Genomic DNA, 24,536 nt, shown 5'->3' on the forward strand with positions numbered 1-24,536 from the left:
ATGGAACAGCAGGCAGGGATAAAGATGGGGTATGTAGTTGTGGGCAGTGTTGACTTCAAGACACCTGGAGGATGCCCAAGTAGCTCTGTCTAGGAAGCATATTAGACATGAGACCTTAGGCCTGTCCTTGAACCATCTAAGCCACAGTTTCCTTGGGTAGGAAATGCAAGAATCATGCAACTGCTCATCCCTCAAGACTGTTGCAAAAGACTGAAGGAGACAGAGAATAAAGCCCTTCGCCCTAAGCCTGCCCCAGTCCAAGAAGCATTAATCAAGTTCAGGGACAAAGACTGGAGACAGAGTTTTAGAAATTCTTGGCCTTCATGCAATACAATTAAGACCATGAGAGCAGATGAGACTATCTGGAGTAAGGAAGACAACAATATAAGGATAAAACCCCAGGAAACACCAATATTAAAGGAGATTAAAGGATGAGGAAAGAGATACAATAGGAAAATTGTACAAAAAATTGTAAAATTGATACAAAAAAATTCCCAGAAAGTGCTGGAGAAACACTGAAGCACAAAGGCAAAGAGAAGGAAGCAGCAGAAGTAAGTGACATGATTACATGGTCATTCCTGGGCTTTGCAGGAGTGGTATTCACACAGTGATGTAGGCAGAAGGCAGTCTGCACTGGGAAGAATGCATGGGCTGGAGAGGACAGATGCAGTCAGCTCTTTGGGAAGATGGCTGAGATGAGAAGGGGAGACACTGAGCCTCAGCTCAAAAGGAAACAATCAAGGCCAAGACAGGCCTGGGTCATTTATTCTATGGGGTTTGGGGAACTTGAGTGCTTAGAGATCTGGGTCATTTCTAAAGGAAAGGTGTTGGGAGAAAGGGAGAGGATGAAGGTACAGGAAGTGAAATACCTGACCCAGACAGACACAGAGGGGACCCAAACAGAGCAGGCATAGGACTGGGCCTCATCTCAAAACTGCCTGCAGGACATGCCACAGGTGAGAGCAGGAAGTTCACACCTGTGCGCTTCAGTTTTCTTGGAACATTAGGGCCCTTGACTACAGAGAAGACTATGGGTGTTAGGAAGTACACTTAAATTCTAACTATAACCAGGACTCTAATCTGAGCTCTTCCCACTAATGTCTCAAGCAAAAAACAAGTAAGGAAGCAAGGGTCTTGTGAAGAGTAAGGGGAGAGGGAGTTGGGGATGGTGCTTGGCGATACTTCATTATTTTTCTTCTAATTCTCAGTCAGTTTCTTCCCTTTAACATAAGCTTCACTGAAGCAAAACTGTCAGCAGGTAATTTGACTTCAAAATACTAATAGAAATGACATTTAATGGAAAGTCTTTTTTACTATCTTGACAGGAACAATTTTTCAGAATCATTATTTTTCCTGTTTTAAAACAAAATTCTACATTAACAAGCCCAAAAGGACCAAATTATAGCAGAAGGAATTGACAGTGAGCATCAGAAATTCCACTCAGAGAAGAAAACGCACACTGGACTCCTAATTAGGCAACTTCACAGGCCACTTATTTATCTTTCCAGAAACGGGATATGTTTTTAAAAAATAAGCTTACATGGCAACTGTTCTTTCAAGGTCACAGTTAAACCATTATCCAGTTTATACCCTTACTGGTCTCCTTTTCTTACCAAAGGCAGGCTGCCGTTAATAGAGTCCTGACATCTGGTATACCAGAAGATGGTTTGAGTCAGTTTTTCCTACATTGAAAACCACCTCTTATCACTTGAACACAAGTTAACATTTTATCTGGGGAACCTAGGGTTCGGTTTAGTCTTCCACACACCTTTGGAAAGTGAAAGTGAAGGTGAAGTCGATCAGTTGTGTCCGACTCTTTGCGACCCCATGGACTGTAGCCTATCAGGCTTCTCCGTCCATGGGATTTTCCAGGCAAGAGTGCTGGTGTGGATTGCCATTTCCTTCTCCAGGGGATCTTCCCGACCCAGGAATCAAACCCGAGTCTCCTGAATTGCAGGCAGACGCTTTACCGTCTGAGCCACCAGGGAAGCTACACACCGTTTACATGTATTTAAATAATCAAGGAATAAAAATCACACTGGCATATTCACTCTCCCTAAACTACTCCTAAGGCTGCTGTTAAACTCACACAAAGTATTAATGTCTGTATCTGAAACAGGAATATTTTTAAAGAGATGATCTCTTAGCAAAAGTGGATGACAGTGTTTGAATTGAGGCCAACTCAAGACATGAGAACAAGGAGGGGCTTCTTCGGTCTACAAGTTTCCTGCGTCCCTCCCACATCCAGGAGACTTTACCAGGGATCAGGGGGCCGCTGAGGGTCACCAGTGCTCACACAGATATGTCTGGATGCTCACACAGATAGCGGTACAACTGGGCGGAAAGCAGGTCAGCGGCCAACATCAGGCCAACACCCACGAACACATTCTCACTCGCCCCCAGACATCTGCAACAGCAGCGCCCCAGCAAATCAATACAACCACAACCCAGGTACAGGATGTGCATGACAAGAAGGCGAGGGGGCCCAGCAGGGAGATTCAGAACAACGTCTTCTCCGGGAAGCTTAAGAGCCAACCAAGACTTCTGAACAGCCAGAACCAAGGCTGCACTGAACATCACTATGAACACTGTTGAGCCTTACTATGGAGCAGATGAAACTTCTGGTCTGAAAAAGTAAACATTTTTGTATCAGAACACATCTAACTTAAAATCACCCATGAAAGATCTAGGACCCCAAACGAGTGTTGATTTAAATGATAAAGCTATAGATAATCAATATGGAGGAAATGGTCATATTTTCTGTAAACCAAATCACTATTGTTGGCATCCTTGATTCACCCAGAAATCCACAAGGTCAAATGATGCACTTTTATAAAATTGTTTCCTCCTTAAAAGCATGAAAGAATAATTCACATCCAATGCATTATATCTTCAAACTTAAGTCAAGGAAACATCTTTTAATGCCTATTCAAAGAGGCTATTTACCATCTCTTCTCAGCAATAAACATTCTCATTTCAGCTTTTGAAAGGCGGCTTCATTGGACTTTTGCAACTAAAATATTGCAACTTTACTTCTTTCTGGTTAATGCCCCTAACTCAGAACCTTCTCCCTGTTCAGCATCAGATGCACTAACCAACAGACTCAAACTCAAGGTTTTCCATAAACTAACTTTAGCCAACATTGCAACTATAGTAATTCTAGCTTCGAATCCCCAGATTCCTTTCGAGATCTTTCAAAAAGGACAAATGTGCAGAATTTACCCCAAACCCAGGATAAGGAAACCATCTTCTCTTTCACCAATAACCATCCTATTTATTGATTTACACAGCAGAATCCTAAATAAAAAGCAAACGTGCCAAGAAGGTTAGACTCAAAAACCCTTTCTAAAATTCTAAATTCTGACCTCTAAATTCCTTAAAATTAAAAACTCCAAAATGCTGTGTAAATAAACATTTTACTGCTTTGAAAGCTAATTTCAGAAAAGGCTGGGATCATGACTTCATATTTAAGTACTGGTAGAGCGGTGGTAATTGTGACTTTGGCTTTTCTACAGTGGTATATGTCATCCACTGTACTAGTTTACCTAAGTCTTCGCTATATTGTCACACAACCCTATGAGATAGATAGGTAGTAAGTTACAAGGAGAAAGCTGGGGCTAGCAGCGGTTAAGCAACCTCCTTGCTGCTGCTGCTGCTAAGTTGCTTCAGTTGTGTCCAACTCTGTGCAACCCCGTAGACAGCAGCCCACCAGGCTCCTCCATCTCTGGGGTTCTCCAGGCAAGCGGCCTCGTTAAAGAGAGGCAAAATGAATAGTTGAACCCAATCTGACTGACACTCAACCATCACACTGCGATGCACTGCTAATTATGGTTGTTGTCCAATAAATATTCCTCAAAGCTTGTATTTGTGTGTTATGACTCTGTCACTGTAGATTCTGCATTCTGATTTATATGGTTTAGGCAAATGCTAATGTGTCTTTTTACATTCAACAGAGACCAGATAGATATTGAAGGGATGGTCAGAAATATTCCAGGGATCTAGCAGATGCCAAAATAGGCATGATCCAAAATTATTCAAAAATAGACAAAATTATCCAGAGTTAATTCCCCAAATTATACTCAATCAGGTAAATGGGCTTTGCAGGAGTCAGCAAGAATCAACTGTACCCACTTATAATTTTTGAGGTTTTATTTCCTTTATGATTACTGGCACTATGGTTATTAATTCTCCACACATTTATAGTTTCCTAAAAAAGTAAGACACCTGGAACCCTATCAATTAGATCACTGCAGTACAATTATCCAAGTATTAAAACATTCCATTAATACTTATGACTCCATAGAAAATAAATATATCATTTAAAAAATTCAAGAACCTGGAATAAACTTTGATGTCTTTGTTTCCTTTCCTCTATTCTTTTCTTTTTTGGAACCTATGGCACTGAAACGGGTCGCAAGCAGGCAGATGCCTTAGTGTCATTTGAGGGATGCCCACAAGACTACCAGGTGGGTCAGCAATCAAGACTCCGCCTGCCAATGCAGGAGACGCCAGCTCAATCCCTGGGTCAAGAAGATCTCCTGGAGTAGGAAACCACAACCCACTCTAGTATTCTTGCCTGGAAAATTGCATGGACAGAGGAGCCTTGCAGGCTACAGCCCAGGGGGCTGCAAAGAGTCAGACATGAGTGAGTATGCACGCACACACACAAAACTACAACCTCCCCCATTCCTCAGGAAATGCCTACATCACCGCCTTCATTGTCTAAAGTGAAACCATCCAAATGTCCTTCCTTGGCCAATATGATTATTTTCAGAAGGTCCTTGTCAAAATATTAATTTCCTTGGGAGATTAAAAGCAGCCAGAGCTACCATTTCTTGAGGACCTATTTTGTGCTGAGCATGGTATATGTATTAAATCTAATCTTTACACCAGTCTTCTGTGGTAGCTAATTTGAACACCGTTTTCCAGGAGAGAGAATAGAGCTGAAGGGACAGGCTCACTGTGGCAGAGCTGGGATAATTCACTGCACCTGCTAACAGCAAGTCTATCCCCTTTCTCATACCTTCTCTGTTCCTCCACATGGCAAACCTGTCGCCAGCTTTGGGCCTTTTCCTGAGCTGTTCCCTTTGCCCAGATGCTTTCTATAATCTTCACATGGCTGGATGCTTCTTGCCACTTGGGTCTCAGCCAAAATGTCACCCTATGAGTCCTCTGCCACTCTAAGTAAAGCAGTCACCTTGTCATACTCCATCACACCACCCTGTTTTAATTCTCTACTTAGTACCTAACCACCATGGGCTATTCTTGTAATTACCTGTTTGCCTGCTTATTGAAAGGGTAAAAGCCCTGTGAGAGCCAAGATTCTGAATGTTGTATTCTCTGCCCCATCTATAACACCTAGAACAGAGTGGGGTACCCAGAAGGTGCTCAATATAGATCGATGAATGACTGAATGGCTTTCCTGCTGCCTCCTCCACACATTAGGATGGTCTCAGGAAAGAATCAAGTCCAGAGAGCGAGATTCAAGCTTCACCTCTGACTAGCTAGGGGGTTGCACTCTGGGCAATCTCCATTCAGCTCAATTTCTAGGACCATCAGGCTATTTTCCAAGGCGTCAGCAAGGTGAGGTATAACTCAGGAACAGAAAATCTTGCTGGGCTGGTGGCTCAGCTGGTAAAGAATCTGCCTTCAGTGTGGGAGACCTGGGTTTGATCGCTGAGTCAGGAAGATCCCCTGGAGAAGGGAATGGCTACCCACTCCAGTATCCTGGCCTGGAGAATTCCATGGACAGGAGAGCCTGGCAGGCTACAGTCCATGGGGTTGTAAACAGTCAGACACAACTGAGTTACTTTCACTTTCAAGACAGACCCAGGCCACTGGAGACCTGGAATCACAGGACAAGAGGAACAGGCAAGCACCACTGATTCCATCGTTTTGTCTTGGATTAGCACAGTGGTTCACCATAAGGCCCAGTTCAGTTCAAGAAGAGGGTAAATATTTTAAGTATACTGATAAATCCTATCTCTTTTTATAGAGGGTTATCTTAACAAAAGACATCAAGCCAAGGTCATTCAAAATGTCCCAGTTTTTTATTTTTTTAACTTTCCATCTATTGCAAACCTAAAAGAAACCCTTCAACAGTAGAGACTTCTGAAAATACCTAAATAACACAACCAAATAGGTCCTAAAATGGGTCATCATCTAGTATATTTCACCGGGAACCAGAAGTGAGAACACATTTTAAGTACATACCCTAGGAATTAGAAATTAATAACAACCTCATTTTTGATACCTTTTAACACCTGAAGCCGAGTATCCACGGTCAGGCTTCTGGGGACCACGAAACTGATGACACTGTTCCCAGCACGTTGTCAATATGCACATATGTGCGTTTTTCTAGAAACAGGGTCCATAGCTTTTATCATCACTAAAACGGTCCAGGGTTCAAACATGGTTTCCAAAGCACTGCGTCTATTAAAAACCCATTCTGAACTCTTCCATACTGTGATAAATCAAGAGTAATATATACTAAAGCACTTAAGAGATGAACAGCTCACAAATTAATAAATGCATTTTGTTTAGGAACTGCTGCTAATACAGCTTTTGTGCGCTCTTCCAAAAATAATTTCAGAGCCTAGAACAAATCAGTATCAGCAGAACAATCTCCAGAAGACATTTCAGAAGGGAGCAGAAACTGCATTGTCTAATGGAACAACGATCAGAGCCACATAACTCTGATACTGGAAGGGGCCACAGAGTGCAGGTTGCCCAGCCCCTGCCACCACAGACAAGAACATTAAAGCCCAGGGTGAGGACAGAGGCACATCGAATGTAAGTGTACATCAAATGTAAGATGCAGAAATAGCGCCAAGTAAGTGCAAGAGATATATCTGACTTACAAAGAAAAATTCAGCTTTGAGGTTCTGGTTTAAGCACTTGGAGAACAAGCACTGCATTGACAACATGCTCACACTGGCCCCATGTGACTTATTTCATTAAGGTAATTATGAGGGGCTCATGTTGGCCCTGGTTCTATCCTCTGGCAAATTTCTTAATTTTTTTTTTTTTAACCATAGAGCAAACTAAACACTTTTGGTTACCTTTTAAGCATTTCTCCCCCTGAAAGGTCAAAGTTGTGTCAGGGTGAAACTTATGTAAAAATCAAAGGAACTTTCCAGAAGACAGCACATAATTAAAGCACTGTTGGTATAGTCGTTCTATTAAAATATCCTAGCTGCTTTGACAATCACTGCTCTAATGTACTGGTGCTACAGAAATACACTAATAATCTTGATAAATCTCTCTATATAGGGCCATGATTCTCAACAAAAATTTCCCAACTCATAAAATTCTCCAGTATAGCACATAAACACTACAATAGCCAATACCCTTGGGCCCATTCTGCCATCTAATTAAAATGTCTATCGTACAAGTGATTTATAGGACTTGTCATGAAGTAGGGTGGATATATAGACTGGTGGCTATAGACACCTCATGACAACAAAGCATTAATTACCATGGTAGTGAGAATGGCTTCTAGCAAAAGCTCAAAGGGTGGGATTCTCAGTCTCTCTCTGATGCAAGAAAACAGGGACATAACTTAACAGTCCCATAGAATGAGGAGCCCATTAGTGTAAATCAAGAGATACGACTTAAAATGAGAACCCACTGTAATTCCTTAAGGTTGATTCTAAGCCAAGGAAATAACACCAACATCACTACCAATGCTAAAAGTCATTTAGACATGAGTTAAATCCTCTCCAAGCCTGAGCAATTTAGATTTGGACCAATTTAATTCTTAGGAGTTACTAACTTTGATAAGACATAAGTCATTTTGACTGCTTAAAACCAAACCAATTACTCCAAAAGCAAAGAAATGATGTAATTGCCTAACATATGGAGGCAGCAGCTTTAGAGATGGAAGGGTCCCTAGAGAGACTCTAGTGCAATCCCCTCCTGCTAGAAACCAGGGAGCTGAGAGCCTATTACACAAAGGCTTGCCTGAGGTCACAGCTGACAGATGGTAAAGCCAAACCTTGACCCCAGCTCTCCTGACTCTCATAGCACAGTACTTAGATATTGCTGTAAGCTGTACAATGAAATACAAAGAGTTTCTTTTTTAATTGGGTAGTTAATACCAAACTAATTTGCAGTTAAAGTTAACTTCCCATATATTTACTAATAAGCCAGCTTCCACTAAAATTTTAGGAAGCATATTAATAGGTAAATAAATATTTAAATAAGCAAATATGTAATTTAATATATTTAATAAGTGACTACATATCTAAATAGATTTGAATAAGTGTATCTTCAGATCTATGTAGATGTTAGTGTACAAGTGTGTGTGTGATGTTAGTATATAAGTGTGGGTCTGTCATATATCACATGAGCTAAGGAAACAGTAATGCTTTAGCTAGAGCTTTGGTTCCCACATTCTGAAAACAAAACACTTGAGCTATCATAGATTCAAAAACTCAAAAACCTCCCAGGATCAAGCAGCTAACAGGAGACTGAGTATTAGGGAGTGGTGAGGTCTACAGCAAACCCCACAGAATGAAATGTCTTCAGTGAAGTGAAGTGAGGTCACTCAGTCGTGTCCAACTCTTTGCAACCCCATGGACTGTAGCTTACCAGGCTCCTCTGTCCAGGGAATTTTCCAGGCAAGAATACTGGAGTGGGTTGCTATTTCTTCAGAGTCAATGTTAAAAACATCTCTGCCAAATGAATACATCTGCAGGGCGTCCATGGTCCTAAGAGCTGTCAGGCTTTTTGTTACTGTTCCAAACAAGATGACCTTTCTGCTTCAACATCTATGATTCTTTTCTGATCTGCACAAAACTTGGGAAGTTTGATGGTTAAAAAAAAGGTGTTACTGTTTCTTTCTTGGGGAGTTAAATGTTCTTTCAGGTTATCTGTTCACAGACATTGAAATTTAGTTCCCTCCAAACTTTCAGACAGAGAAGGCTATGGCAACCCACTCCAGTACTCTTGCCTGGAAAATCCCATGGATGGAGGAGCCTGGTAGACTGCAGTCCATGGGGTCGCTAAGAGTTGGACACGACTGAGCGACTTCACTTTCACTTTTCACTTTCATGCACTGGAGAAGGAAATGGCAACCCACTCCAGTGTTCTTGCCTGGAGAATCCCAGGGACTGGGGAGCCTGGTGGGCTGCCGTCTATGGGGTCGCACAGAGCTGGACACGACTGAAGCGACTTAGCAGCAGCAGCAGCAGCAGCAGCAGCAAACTTTCAGAAGATGGAAAGCTTTCTAGGGATCAGGAACATTTACCTTTCAGAAAGATCTGTGATGTCTCTCTGGGAAAACATTATCAAGTTAGAAGTTCCTTTTCTTCTTTTGAGGGATGGTTTTTCCAAATCCTTTAACTGAAGTAGACCTGTGGCCATGCTATCTATGCTGAAGCCTTAAAAATTAGCTGTTTTTCCTCCAGGAAAATGTTTCTGGTCTCCCCAAAGTAGGCACTCACCAGCATCATAGTCCTTACTTCTGTCCTGTCATTTCCTAGTTGTTTTCCCCAGTCACCGCTTCTCCAATCTCTCTCCCCCATGGAATTATGAGGTCTATGAAGAAAAGGGCCATGTCTGTCTTGCCCACTGGCTTCTCCAGGGCAGAGCACCATGCCGGGTACACAGGACATGCTCAGTGGTGGAGGAAGGCTCATTCAGGGCTTGGCATTTCATAGAGAAACACGTAATAGTCTGTCAGTAGCTACCCCAGGGGCAGAGGGGATGAACCTCAGTCAACAGCCCACACTTTTAAACCCTGAACTCCTCTGATCAACATCATATACTTCCACAGGAGCCTAATCAATTCATACATCTGTCCTTTCGGGAGAGAGGGGAAGGGGACAGTAGAGATCTTAGGATGCTGAGGGAGCACTAAGGAGGAGGAGAGCCAACCCGAGACCTGGCACGTCAGGGAAAGTTTCCTGGGTCAAGTGATATCTATAGTAAGACATGAAGCACAAGAAGGAATTAGCATGATGGCTCTTGAGGAACAGAAAGCTGATCATTGTGGCTGGAGAATGAAAGTGTGGGCTGGGGAGAGGTGAGCCATAAGGCTGAAGAGGAAATCGGAGCCCAGCTCGTGGAGAATACTCTATACCATTTTAAATAGTTGTGCTTTATCTAAGGGCAGTGGAGAACCACCGAAAGGTTTTAAGTAAAGGAATGATTATCAGCTTGGCAATTGAGAAAGATAATTTTGAATACAGCAGTGATGAAAGTGGAAAGAAAGTGATCAGGCACTGAGTTTCAGGCCTCATTTTCATTATATTCTAACAAAATGGGGCCAGCAGCCAACATAAATGGAGTACCAGACCTAGCCAACTGTTTTGCAAAATAGAAGAAAGACTACAAAGAATCCCAGGCATCTCTCTGATTCTATGTAAATGCTACCCACCCCGTAAAAAATTATTGCACTTTTACTATCACAAACAGTCATCATTCTAAACTCTTGCTAGATACCAAAACTGTACTAAGAATTACATAAGATACAATGATTCACTCTGCCCACCAGCCTCCCTAGCTCTCCACTGTTGAAGTACAACCAAATTTAACATGTCAGGCTCACAAACTACCAGTGAACAAAGTCACATCATATTAACAGGTTTGGTAATCAGTCTTTTAAAATGAGCAAAAGCCAGTAATTTTCCAAATGCAATTTTCAATTTATTATCATACACAAAGGATAAAAATCTGATCCAGTCTTTAAAGCACAAGTTGATGTGCAATTAATTAATTTTTTACATGGAACACTGATCATTGGAATAACTGGTCACTCCTCAATTACTTCCATTTCTTTCTTTTTAAAAAGATGAATGTTTAAGTAAAAACTTTCCAAAGTGCTTACATTCTACTTGCTCCAAAAACACATTCTGACAAATACTTAGTACCTACTATACCCCTGACACTGCCCAAGATGCTGGACTTAGAACAGGAAATAAGAGAGACGGGGGTCCCTGATCTCAAGGTGCTTATAGCCCCAAAGAGAAGGGTATAATAAAACAGATTAACAATGATCTGAGAGTGTTGAGTGCATTGAAGGGTAATAGATAATGAGGTCTGGAAAATGCCTGAAACATTTGAACCACAACTTAACCATGATGAGAAACAGCCAGCCCCACTGCAGCAAAATTTTTATCATGAAAATGAAGACACAATATAAATAATACAATTCACATATACTGGGATAAACCTCCCGATACATGCTAAAATGTTTTCCTCCTAAACACTCCACCCCGATCGACTCCAAAGAAAAACAACCTTGAGAATAAAAAACTACAAAATCCAAAAGAGAATGAACCAACAGATAATTAATCTGTAAGATTCAATCCGATGCTCTAAATCCATGTACCTGGATCCACGAATAAAGGGCAAAGATAATCAGTGATTGCCCAGTGGTAACCTGGCTGCTTCCTCTGACAAGACTACCAGACAGGTACCCTGAGTGAGAAGTTGAGAGAACGCAGCCCTCCCAGTGCTGGAGGGAACAGAATGTCTTCAGGAGGGCTGAACCAGGAAAACAGCTTGGGATCCTGCCAAGCAGGTCCTTCCTTCCTGAGGGGATGCCAAGGTCTTTCCATGACGCAGCCTCCAGCTCCTCTTGCCTCCTCCCGTGTCCGCACACGCTGCAATGAGTATATTAGGTGCTGGTCCCCGTGTGGAAAGTTAGCAAAGAACGAGCAAACAAGTGAAAGAAGGAAATAAGGTTTTAATTTGGACAAATTTTCGGGTATCACAAGTCCAAGAAATTATACAAAATAAACCAGTTAAGAAGGAATAGAAAAAAAGCAGACAGTGATAATTTAGAAAATGAGACTGTCCTAAAGTCAGAAACTATATTGAATGACTGTTTGGTTTTTTTTTAATGCTCCTACTCTGATTTTTTTTTTTTTTCACTAAAGAGACAATGTAGTTTTCAAGAGTCAGCCTTGGCTCAAATCTAATTCAGGCATTTTACTTACTTAACATCTTATTTGGAAAAATAAGGATAATAAATCCTCGTTGTTTTTTCCCTACAGCTTTATTGGGTATACTTGTCCACATGCACATACTTAACAGCGAACTATCTGAAGTGCTTAGACATAAGTATATAACTGGGAAACCATCACCACAATCAAAATAATGAATATGTTCTTTTCCCTCAAAAGTTTCCTTATGCCTTCTTTGTAATCCATCCCTCCATCACTTTCATTCCCCTGGTCCCAGGCAACCACAGCTCTGCTTCCTATCACTGCAAATTACATTTTTCTATAATTTTGCATAAATGAAAACATCCACTATGTATTCTCTTTGTCTGGCTTCTTTCAGTACATAAAGTACGTATTTTGAGATTCATTCATTTTGTTGCACATATCAATAGTTCATTACTTTTTATTATTGGGTAGTATTCCATTGTATAGATACATAATTTGCTTAAATATTTACCTGTTGACTGACATTTTCCAGTTTGGGGGCTACATAACAAATAAAGCAGCTAAAAATATTTATGTATAAATGGTTTCATTTAAGAGTAGCTAGGTCCCATAGTAAGTACATTTCTAACACTAAGAAAGTATCAAAAGTGTTTTCCAACGTGATTATCGTTTTATATCCCTCACAGGAGTATATGACAGTTCCAGTTACTCTACTTGCTCACTCACACAGTATGATCAGTCTCTTTAATTTTAGACTTTCCCATGGGTTTTGGTCTTAATTTACTTTTCCTTAACTAATCTTTTACTGTGCTATTTTCCATGAAGGGTGCCTATTCAAATCTTTGTCCCATTTTTAATCTGAATACATTTCTCATTGCGTCCCATTTTTAAACTGAGTATTTTTCTCATTGTCATTTTATATATTCCTGTTAAAAGTCCCCTGTCTGATGTACATGTTACAAATAATTTCTCCTAGTAGACTGTGTCTTCTTAAGAATCTTCTGAAAAGCAACAGTTAATTTAAATAGTCTGATTTGATTTATTTATAGTACTTGCTTTTTGGGTCCTATCTGAAAAATACTTGTGGTGACCAAGGTCACTAAGATTTTCGTCTGTGTTTTCTTATAAAAATTTTACAGCTAAAATCCTACTTTTAGGTCTATGATCCATTTTCAGTTAATTTTTGTGTATAATGTAAGATTAAAGTCAATGCACAAGTTTCTGCATATAGCTATTCAATTATTCAAGTAGCACTTGTTAAGAAAATTATCATTTCCACAATGGAACTGCCTTGACATCTTTGTCAAAAGAAAGTCAACTGATCATATATGTCTGAATCTATTTCTAGACTCTCTTCTATTCCACTGATCTCTCTGACTCTCTTTAATACTACATTACCTTGTTACAGTAGTGTTCTAAGTCTTGAAATCAGATACTTTAAGTCCTCCAACTCACCCTTTTTCCAAATTATTCTTAGATAAGTCTGGGTCCTTCACATGTTCATATAAACTTTAGAATCAGTTTGTTAATTTTTACAACAAAGCCTGATGATATTTTGACTAGAAATGCATTAAATCTATTGAACAATTTGGGAAAATTTTAGGTCTTAAGAATATTGAATCTTCCCACTTATGAACACAGTATTTCTCTCCATTTATTTAGATCTTTAACTTATTTCAGCAATGGTTTCTCATTTTCAGTGGCCAAGTCCTGCATGTTTTATTAGATTTATCCAATTTCATATTTTGATGCTCTTTTAAATGGTATTTTTCTATTTCAGTTTTTAGTTGTCCACTGAGAGTTTGAAGAAACAAGTAACTTGTGGATTGGTTTGGATCCTGCAACGTAGCTAAACCTAGCCTGTTGGTTCTAGTAACCCTTTTGTAGGTATCTTAGATTTTTCTATAGACACTTTAACTTCTTCCTTTGCATGTACTTTATTAATCGCCTGTTGCACTCTCTGCGACCTCCACTACACTGTTGAACAGAAGTGCTAAGGGCAGCTATCCTTGCCACTCTTGATCTTAGGGGAATATCATTCAGTTTTTCACCATCAACATGTTATTTGTAGGTTTTTCACAGCTGCCCTTCATCTGGTTGAAAAGTACCCTTCTATTACTAATTTGTTGAGAGTTTTTATCATGAACGGATATTCTTTATCTACTGACCTGATCATATGAATTTTTTTCTGTTATTAAACTATTCTGTTAATTTGAAGAGTTGCACTGATTGATTTTAAACGTTTAATCAAACATGAACCTTGCAGTCCTGGTTATAACCCCATTTGATCATTTGTTATATTGCTGGGTGTGATTTCCTAAAATTTAAGATTTTTTAATATCTGCACTCAGAAGGGGCATTGGTCTTTAGTTCTATTATTTATTTGCAAAGCATCCATCAAGTTTTAGTATAAAGGTAATGTTGGCCTCATGAAATGTGCCAGGATGTGTTTCCTTTTCTTCTGTTTTCTGGAACAGTCTGTGTAATTGCCAATGTTTCTTCCTTAAATGTATGATAGAACTCACCAGTTAAGCCACCTGAGACCTCAAGTTTGTATTATGGAAGGTTTTCTAACTACAAATTCAATTGCCTTAATGGACATAAAGCTAGTTGTTTGAATGAATTTTGGTCATCTGTATCTTTCAAGGAATTTATTCATCTAAATTGCAGAATTTACTGGCATAAAGTTATTCATAATATCCTCTTATTTTTTTTAATGTCCATAGGATCTATAGTGATGTTTTCTCATTTCTAACATTGGTAATTTGTGTCATCTTTTTTCTTGACCATTCTGGCTTGAGATTTATCCATTTTATTGTGTGTGTGTGTTTTTCCAGAGAACCAATGTTTTTGTTTCATTGGTGTTTCTCTACTGTTTCTGCTTTCTACTTTACTGATTTCTGCTATCTTTACATTTCCTTCTTTCTGCTTACCTAGGATTTGACTGGTTCTTACTTTCCTAGTTTCAGGCAGAAACTCAGGTCTTTGAAATCTTTTCTAATTGAAGAGTTTAACACTGAATTTCCATTTAAGAACTTCTTTAGCTGTCATATTATATCTCACTACCTCCCTGGATATAATGCAAATTAAGTGAAATAAATGTAGTTAGGAGAGAAATGGTTGATCGCCTAATCCACAGCAGGCACTGTGCCTGGTACTAGGAATGTGTGCCTGTGTGCTAAGTCACTTCAGTCCTGTGCGACCCTTGGGACTGTAGCCCATGAGGCTCCCCTATCCAGTGAGATTCTCCAGGCAAGAATACTGGAATGGCTTGCCGCGTCCTCCTCGGTACTAGGAATATAACTGCATAAAACAGATCTCTTTCTCTCATCAAGCTTAGAAGGTAATATCAATGAAACTGGTACAAAATCAATGTCAAAGACTATCTTCTTAATACTTAGAAATTATGTTAAGCAAAAAAGCATAACAAGTTTGTTTTATTCTAATAATAAAGGTATCTTCTGTTTTTGTCTCTTCTCCTGATCTAGGGAGAATTAAACTGCTAGTTTATTTTCATTGTTTAGCAATCTGTAATTTCAGTTGCAAAAAATAAATTTATTGTGGAGTAAATTATTCCATTTATAGCTTTCTGAATAAACTATGCATTTCAATTTAATATGCTAAGGACAGATAAGTAATTCTGTAATTCTAAATTTCAAAATCACTTTAGACCTATAGAGGATCATTTAAAAAACAAGCATTCCATGTATTTCCAAATATTTTAACAAAATTATTTTAACAAAAGTTTTTTTAAAAAGGAAACTCACTGCCTATTTTATCTACCCTATCATCACAATTTCAAAATACGAAGAATTTTAAAAACTCTGCCTCCTCACTGAATGAGTGTCTGACAAATCACCAATGTCAAGGTCATTTAAATGCTGATATATCCTACCAAACACTCGTATTTTTCAGAACACCACTACCGGGTTACATTCAACACCTAAATATAATTAATTCAGACAAACAAGATATGTAAATTTAATTTACATTTAAATCTACAGCCAGTGGGAAAATAGGCAGATCTAAACAGGCACTCCACTTTTTCAAGTAACCTTAATCTTCCTATACTTATGCTTCTTCCAGCCCTTACCTTGTGGTCTTCATTTAGACTACAGGTTCTCAAACTTGACTGCACATTGGGATCACCTGGAGAACCGAAAAATACTGATGCTGGTGTCCACAGCCAGAGAGTCTCGTCTAGAGTCTTTACAAGTAGGGATTTTTAAAAGTCCCTCAGGTGATTCAAATGTGCGGATTACGGGTAAAGAAAACCAGTCTAGGATCTCTCGTGGAAAACATGCTTCTAATGGCCACCGGTCAGCCTGCACCATCATATTTCAGAACCCGGTTCTTTAGAGCTTTGCCCAATCTAACTCCTCACCGGATACTAATTTAATAATTCCATTCAGATTCCTAGACTGGTCTCTACTTCCTATTCAGAAATTCACAAAATAAAATGTCCATCTCTCTTTTGGCCATTCCTCTCCAGTCCACTTCTAAATTCCACAAAGTAAATTCAGCTGAAGGGAAATTAACTCGATATAATTCGATGTTAAACAGTCGTTATGGTTTTTTCTCCTATTTAAGAGACTACTCCACAAGCTAGCTGTAATTTTGCAAAATATATGATAAAAGTATCAATTCCTCAAAGTGTAAAATAAATATCTAAATGAGTCTTTCTTACTATCCATCTGATTCCCCCACTTGTTAATTTCAAACAGGGTTTTCAAAACTGATTCACATTCTGGCCTCAAAACTGACATCCTCCAGAATTTAAATCATTAAACTCCTAAGAGTCTTCAAAGGACTTATTTGGACAAACCAGACCACTTCATTCTAATTATCATTTCATCACGTACATGTGGGAAGGGTAACACCTGCATCACAAAGGCAGTATGAAGATTCAGAAGCAAATGCATTTTAGCACTGTGTAGAGTCTCTAGACATTTTAATTTATTTGCAGCAGACATTTTGCCTCATGGGAACTATGTGAAAAGCACAGGCAAGTAGGAAGTTGCGGGCAACTACTTGTCAATACACAGAAATTCAAGCAGGTGAGGTGAGAAACCAGGGGGTGGTTCACAAACTGCTGAGGAGCCCTGGAAACTCTCAAGACCAGTAACAGCAGAAACACCAACTGCAGGAATCAGACCTCTTGGGCTGAAACTGAAGTTGCCTGCAAACACATGTAAATCTCATCTCCGTGAAAAACTGCTTAACAAAACTTTGCCAACTGCAGACCCAGGCACTCCGATCCCTGCCAGTGTAGGTTATTTACCTCTGGGATGTAATGGATGTGCATGCTGAAACACGTGTGCACGTCTGAGCGGCTGAACCAACACGTATCCATAAACATTATGAATAATACCTGCGAGAATGCATGCCTAACGCTTAAAGAGCTTTATCCAAAGCAAGTCACTTTACTAACACACCTTCCTTGCCTTTCCTGTATCACCCGCATTCAGAGAGTTGGGGCGCCTTACTCAAAGTCTGGGAGGAGGGGGTGATCGCTCCTTCCCCCGACTTCCCGTTAGCCCAAGCTGCCATCCCCAAGAGGAACCCTATCCAGGATGGCTTCTTAGAGGCACAGCTATGCCCTCGCACACCCACCGCGGTCGCATCACCAGTGCCACGGGCCACCTGGACGTGGACCAAAAGTGGAGGGAATTCCCTGAGCCGCGGAGCCTGGGAAGATGGGAAAGCGGGGCCCAGGCAAGTTCTGTAAAATGAAGGAAGGGAAAGGTGCGGAGTGGACACCAAGGTGAGGGCTCCAGGTACTCACCCAGCCCTCGAAGGTGTCCGAGGTGCCGGCCGTGCGCAGCAGCTCCTGGAATTGCAGGGTGCAGTTGGCCACAAAGTGGTCGTAGCCCAGGGGCGTCTCGTGGAAGACGGCCAGCTCCAGGTGGCCACCGTCGGTGACGTTGGCGCAGAACTCCTCATTGTACGTGGGCTTGTTGGTCTTCTGCTTGGTGCTAGTCTGGCCCACGCGGACCTGGTCCACGCTCACCGTCAGGTAGGGGTCCAGCAGCTGATAGCCCTTCTTGAAGAGGGAGTGGCGCAGGGACCAGCGGGTGGGCTGCAGCCCCACGGCCTCGCCAATGCGGACCCTCAAATAGCCATTGAACTTCATGGTGCCGGACGACATGCCGACGCCGCTGTCCCGCCCCAGGGACGGTGCGGTCTCGCAGCCGGAGAGCGGGGAGCCCTCGCTCAGGCCAGCCCGCGCGGCGGCCGCTGGAGTGGAGGCAGCTCCCGGGAAAAGCAGCACCGAAGCTCCCCTCGACAGGCCATTCTGCCTCCTCCGCCGGACCTTCCCTCCCCTCCTTCCCTCCCCTCCTTCCCTCCCTCCCTCCCTCGCGAGGTGGAAAGGAGGGGAGCCGGGCGCCGAGCCCTCAGCGGGCCGGGGTCGCCCGACCGTCCCTCTCGAGCGCGCGACGCCTCCCGGGGGCTCGCAAGGGACTCGCCCCTTCTTCAGGGCCAGGAAGCGCCTCTCCCGGGAGAGCCGGAGCGACCCGTCCGGTTAGCTCGAGCCTCCAGCGTCTCCTGCCCCCGCCTCCGCCCGCTCCGGCTCGGGCTCCTGCCCCCGCCTCCGCGGGCTCACGCTCTCCCCCACTCGGCGAGCTTCAAACCAGGAAGCAGCTGCCGCCGCATCCCGGGCAGGAGCCTCGAGCCGCTCGGCTCCAAGTTCACAGACACCCTCCAAGGGGCTCGCGCGCCGCGCGAAGCCCGGGGGCGTGGCGCGCAGCCGGAGCCCGGCCCTGGTTTCGGGCAGTAGCGGGGCGCACGCAGCCCGGGGAGCCGCGCGCGGGCCGATTCGCACCGCTCCGGGCGCACTCCCTGCAGCAGTCTGGCGGGGCGCTCGGGGCTGGAGGTTACCCCAGGTGCAGGCCAAAATGGGAAGGGCTCGTGGCCCAGCCCCAGCAAACACCTGAGCTGTGGGACACAGAGCCAGCGAGAGCTGGAAGGCGGGTAGGAGAAGGGACAGGGAACCCGCGCGGCTGGGGGACGCCCGCGCCCACCCTCTCACCCTAGGAGGTGGTCTGGCCACCCAGCCTGACCATCTGGGAGAGGCCCTGGCCGGAGACGGGTGCATGGCGGGGAGGTTCCTTTTCCTAATCTTTACAAGGATGGCTCATCCCGAGTTCAGCTCGGGCCCATCCTGTTGTGCGCCTTTCCTGCGGAGAGTAATTACACGGTTGTGTGTGTGAGTGTGTGTGTGTGTGTTTTAATAGGGCAGTAGTAATGATGTCCGCCTCCTTCCTCGGAGAGGTGTGTCTTGCACAAAGAGCAGGAAAGGTCGGTTCTGAAGGCAGACGTGGCCGAGACTACTAAATCTCTTCCTCTGCGGGGCGGTTCCTGGTCCGCCCAGCCCTACAGGACAAGGGCAGAAGATGCTCACTCACACAAACACACACGCACACACAGACACAGTCCCCAGTACACGTGCGCCGAAGAAATCGCCTCTTCTAGGAACAGTCTAGGCTGTTGCTCTGTTTGTGAGTCAGAGGGGACCGCCTCCAGCTGCTTCTCCACTTGGGGCTCCTGCAGTTTTTGTCCCCTGGGATCTCCTCACTCCCTGAGGGCCACCTCAACCAATTTGTCTCCCATAAAGCTTAGGCCATTGTTAAGATCCCTAATTACATTCTCTTTGGCGACTCTGAGTCTCCTGGGAGCAGGTCAGCCTTTCTATTCCCTTCTTCCCACAGCCCTATTTGGGGCTCTCAACTCGGTTCTCAGCATTTCACTTAGGCACACTGTGGAATGAAAACAGAAAGAACAATGGTCGGTGGGGAAAGGCCGGTCTTAAAAACAGCATTTCCTTAGACGGACGGGGCAGGGATGTAGCACATCGCCCAGAGGACACCTTAGCTTTAGACAGAGCCGTAAAGCAAGCTCTCCAACACCCAGGGAGCTCCTGTATGGCCCCAGTGGGAAAGGTCAAGGGGATCATTTGGGTCAACTTTGTCATCCTCTCCTCCAAAGAGTAGGACTCTAGCTTTAAGAACCACTGAAGGATTTGCTGCTACTGGATCTCGGGACTAAGAGAAGACAGTCCCAAATGCTGGGCAGCTACACAGGTGCCCTGGGGTTAGGTGGTGAGGCCACCAAATACTCCATTTTTGCCCTATCAATCAGTGCCAGGCGTAGGTGGGCAGTGGTGACAGAGCAGTGAGCAGGACAGCCATGGTGCCTGCCCTCCTGGGGCTTAACAATCCCACAAGAGAGGAAAAACAGTAAATAGAGGGTGAAGTAGAGGAGCAGACCAAGGTATCTTGGGATAATGTAACCGGAGGGTTGAGGGGAGGCTAATCAGAGAAGGGTTACCTAAAAAAAATTCACAGCAGATGGATCTATTTATTCAGAGTTCCTGAGAAAACAGTTTGTCCTGTTTGGGGAACCAGGAGGATTCCATGTGGCTGGAGGGGCAAGTGGCTGAAAAGAGCCTGTAAAGGTGGGTCAGGGGCCAAGACTAACCAGATTGGTGGGTCTTTGGACCTTAACTATGAACAGCTGGAAGCCTCTGGAAGGCTGTTAAGCAGAGCCAGGGCAGGATGAGATTGAGGTTTTAAAATCTCTCTCTGGACTAGAAGGAGCCAGCACGGGCGTGGGGACACCAGTGGGGAGGCTGTGGCTGAAGTCTAGAAGGGAGAGGATGGTGACAGAGTCGGGCGATGTGACAGTGATGAAGCTAAGGAGGTGGAACTGAGACGGAGAGTGGCAGGTCTCAGTGATGGATGGAAAGAAGGGAACGAGGAAGAGGAAAGTGCTAAAAGAAGCATGCTGGAAATGGACTTGAGCAATCGTGTGGATGACAGAGCCATGAGTGATTAGGAAACACTAGGGGAGGAGCAGCAGATTTGTGGAGGAGGGTGAAGAGTTCAGTTCGAAACACGTCAGGTTTGATATCCCTTTGATACATTTACGTGGAAATCCAAAGTAGGCAAGTGGCTATGTGGTTGGGAAGGTCAGAGGTAGAGTCAGGAGTAAAGGCATAAGTGGAGAAGCCATTAGTATAGAGATCACAATCAAAGCTAAAATAGTAGATGAGAGCTCCATTACAGGAAAAGATAGGAAGAGAATGTAGTTTGAGAAAAAGAAGGGGCTTAGGCTGCAGACTTCCAGAACCCCCAATATCTACAGGTAAAGGAGAGGCAGACAATGGGGTTGAGAAGTGGCAGGCAGAAGTGAGAGAAAACCCAAGAGGATGTGTTTTCCGGTTATTGTGGAAACCAACTCAAAAGTTCTCAGGCAGGAAGGAAAGGTCAGCTAGGTCAGAGGATGCTAAGGGATTAAATAAACAAGCCTAAAGAAAGCCTGTGGAGTTGGACAGTTCCTGAGTAATCTTTGAGCTGATTCAGTAGAAGGGTAAATGTGGAAGCCTGTTTAGAGTAGGTTGAGGTGAAAAATAAGAGTAAAGAGAATGAGTGTAGATACTCTTTCAAGACATTTGGCTGGAGTAGTGAGGAGGGTGAGAACTGAGGAGGAAGATGGACTCGCCAGGTGGAAGGCTTTTTAGTAAGGAGAGCCATGCAGGAAAAGAGAGGGTTTGCACAGTTCTGAGACTGCAGGAGCGAATGACATCCAAGGCATAGGTGAAAAAATGACCTTAGTTTAAGAAGCACCTATGCTTGTGGCTCTTAGCCTGCTGTCTAAACTTGCCTGCCAACAGCCAGGGAGATGGTCTCCAGCAACCTCGACTTCCTGGTTTTCTAGTTTAACAGCCCCAGTAGAATGAGAATTTTCTCTACTGGCATCTTTAAATCAATCTTGAGGAAGACTCTGATTGTCTCCAGCCCATGTCATGTGTCATTAGGTGGCTCGTAGGGGACACTGGACAGGTGATAGATAGACAGCACCTAGTGCAAAGTCCCTGTAGGGAAGGACTGGATGCCAATACAAACCTTACTACATGACAGCTGTTATGCAGAGCTGATCCTCCTGAGCTTTAATGAAGGCAGGGGAGAAAGACGTTCACTCTTTATACGCATCCCACCCTGATCAAGAGTGGCTTGTACATAATACAGTGTAGAACTTGCATATCTATATGGTAGTGGTTTAGTTGCTAAGTCGTGTCTGACTCTTGCAAGCCCATGGACTGTAGCCCGCCAGGCTCCTCTGTCCGTGGGAGTCTCCAGGCAAGAATACTGGGGTGGGTTGCCACTTCCTTCTCCAGGGTATCTTCCCAACCCAGGAATCGAACCCAGGTCTGCTGAATGGCAGGCAGATTCTTTACCAACTGAGCTACAAGGGAAGCTGCACATATCTGTATAGACTGCTTTAAAATATATATTATAGGTTTTTTTAATAGACTAGAGGTTTGTTTTTGCTCCACTTATTACTACAGTAAAATGCATTACATCCAAATGAGTTCTATTCTGAGAGCATGTTCATTAGGTCCAACAAAATTACACTTCGGTACCCAACTAACACAATCAGCTATACAGTACTGCTCTATAATAGGTCTATAATAATTTCATACAAATAATACATAAAAAACAAACACAAAAAATAAAACATTTTAAATCTTACAGTATAATACCTCAAAAAGTACAATAGTACAGTACAACAGCTGGCATACAGGGGCTGGCATCAAGTGAAGAGGCAAGAAGAGTTACTGACTGGAGGAGGGAGAGGAGATGAGAGATGGTAGTGCTAAAGGAGCATCAGCAATAGGGGATGGAAGGCAAGCTGCGATTTCACTCATGCCTGCCACGGATGGAATGCTCAGTTGCATCTTTGACAGTTTGCAACTTGAGGTTCATATGTAGGGGAATTACTGTATTCTTTTTTCTTGTCTTAGTCACACTATAACTTTGGACTTCTCTATATACAATTCCGGAGAAGGCAATGGCACCCCACTCCAGTACTCTTGCCTGGAAAATCCCATGGACGGAGGAGCCTGGTAGGCTGCAGTCCATGGGGTCTCGAAGAGTCAGACATGACTCAGCGACTTCTCTTTCACTTTTCACTTTCATGCACTGGAGAAGGAAATGGCAACCGACTCCAGTGTTCTTGCCTGCAGAATCCCAGGGACGGGGGAGCCTGGTGGGCTGCCATCTATGGGGTCGCACAGAGTCGGACACGACTGAAGCGACTTAGCAGCAGCAGGAGCATATACAATTCCTACTACATTATCTCAGTTCAGTTCAGTTCAGTCACTCAGTCGTGTCTGACTCTTTGTGACCCCATGGACTGCAGCACGCCAGGCCTCCTTGTCCATCACCACCTTCCAGAGTTTACCAAACCCATGTCCATTGAGTTGGTGATGCCATCCAACCATCTCATCCTCTGTCGTCCCGTCCCCTTCTCCTCCTGTCCTCCATCTTTCCCAGCATCAGGGTCTTTTCAAATGAGTCAGCTCTTCACATCAGGTGGCCAAAGTATTGGAGTTTCAGCTTCAGCATTAGTCCTTCCAATGAACACTCAGGACTGATCTCCTTTAGGATGGACTCGTTGGATCTCTTTGCAGTCCAAGGGACTCTCAAGAGTCTCTTCCAACACCACAGTTCAAAAGTATCAATTCTTCTGTGCTCAGCTTTCTTTACAGTCCAACTCTCACATCCATACATGACCACTGGGAAAACCATAGCCTTGACTACACGGACCTTTGTTGGCAAAGTAACGTCTCCGCTTTTTAATGTGCTGTCTAGGTTGGTCATAACTTTCCTTCCAGCAATAGTGAGATGACTGAGTAAATTACAGAATAACAACTCAGTGGAATATCACATAGTCATTAGAATGACATATGATAAACAACATAGGAAAAAATAGTGAATAACATTTTAAAAATCTAAAGAAAGAAATATAAATATGTCATGAAATACATAAAATATGTATACCAAAGGATTAAGATTGGAATGCAACATGGATAAAAGAAAACAGTTCTTAAGATGTTGAATTTACAAATGAATAACGATGTACTCCTCTGTGGGGGCTCTGAAGATAAAATATTTAATGATTCGATGCATTGTCAGGCATATGGTACATTTCAGCTGTTACTCTGACTGCCATAGTATCATTTATTAAGTATTCACCAGCACTGTAACAAAGCCCTTGACACACATTTCATTTGAGTCTCATGACAACCATGGATGTAAGTATTATTGTCTCTATTTACACATAGGAAAAGTGAGGGACAGAATGGTTAAGTGAATTGTATCACATACTTAATACATGAAAGAGGTAAGATTTGGCCCATTTTTCAAAAAATGCATGCCTAACCCCTATCCCAGGTGGTTTTATTGCACAATAGGAATGAAGACTATTAAATACACTGAGTACAGAGAGGAGGAAGTTGGAGATTCTCAGCAGGCAGAAGCGAGTGGTACACAGGGCAGCGGTTATAGCAATGCTGCCTCTCATCCATTTTTAAATATGCAAAGGTAAGTATGTAAAAGGGTATATGCATAAAGGCACATATAATGTGGCAAAGGTGGGCCACAGTGTCCTTATACATGATCCAAAAAACATAGAAAAAGGTAAGATACATCACAGAGATAATAACATTTCTCAGAATGGAAGGAAGACATGAGTCTCATATTGAAAGGACACAGTGTACTAGGCAGAATGAAGCAATAAAGACCCACATCTAAACACATCACTGTGAGGCTTCTGAAACCAGGATACAAGGAAAAT

The 24,536-nt window shown here is 43.0% G+C and overlaps 1 protein-coding gene across 2 annotated transcripts in view; it reads right to left on the reverse strand.

Annotated features, from left to right (window-relative positions):
* The window catches only part of PRKCH (protein kinase C eta), a 367,851-nt gene extending 349,390 nt beyond the window's left edge, over positions 1–18,461 (reverse strand). Inside the window, exon 1 of one of the 2 annotated variants that reach the window (XM_040226314.1) lies at positions 17,683–18,461. In XM_040226314.1, coding sequence (XP_040082248.1) covers positions 17,683–18,045 — 363 coding nt within the window. In that variant the 5' untranslated portion in view covers positions 18,046–18,461. The remainder of the gene's footprint in view (positions 1–17,682) is intronic. The other variant, XM_040226313.1, reaches the window with a different exon arrangement.
* Positions 18,462–24,536: the final 6,075 nt, after the last annotated feature.

The sequence above is a fragment of the Oryx dammah genome, unplaced genomic scaffold, assembly GCF_014754425.2.
Source record: "Oryx dammah isolate SB20612 unplaced genomic scaffold, SCBI_Odam_1.1 HiC_scaffold_26, whole genome shotgun sequence".
NCBI lineage: Eukaryota > Metazoa > Chordata > Mammalia > Artiodactyla > Bovidae > Oryx > Oryx dammah.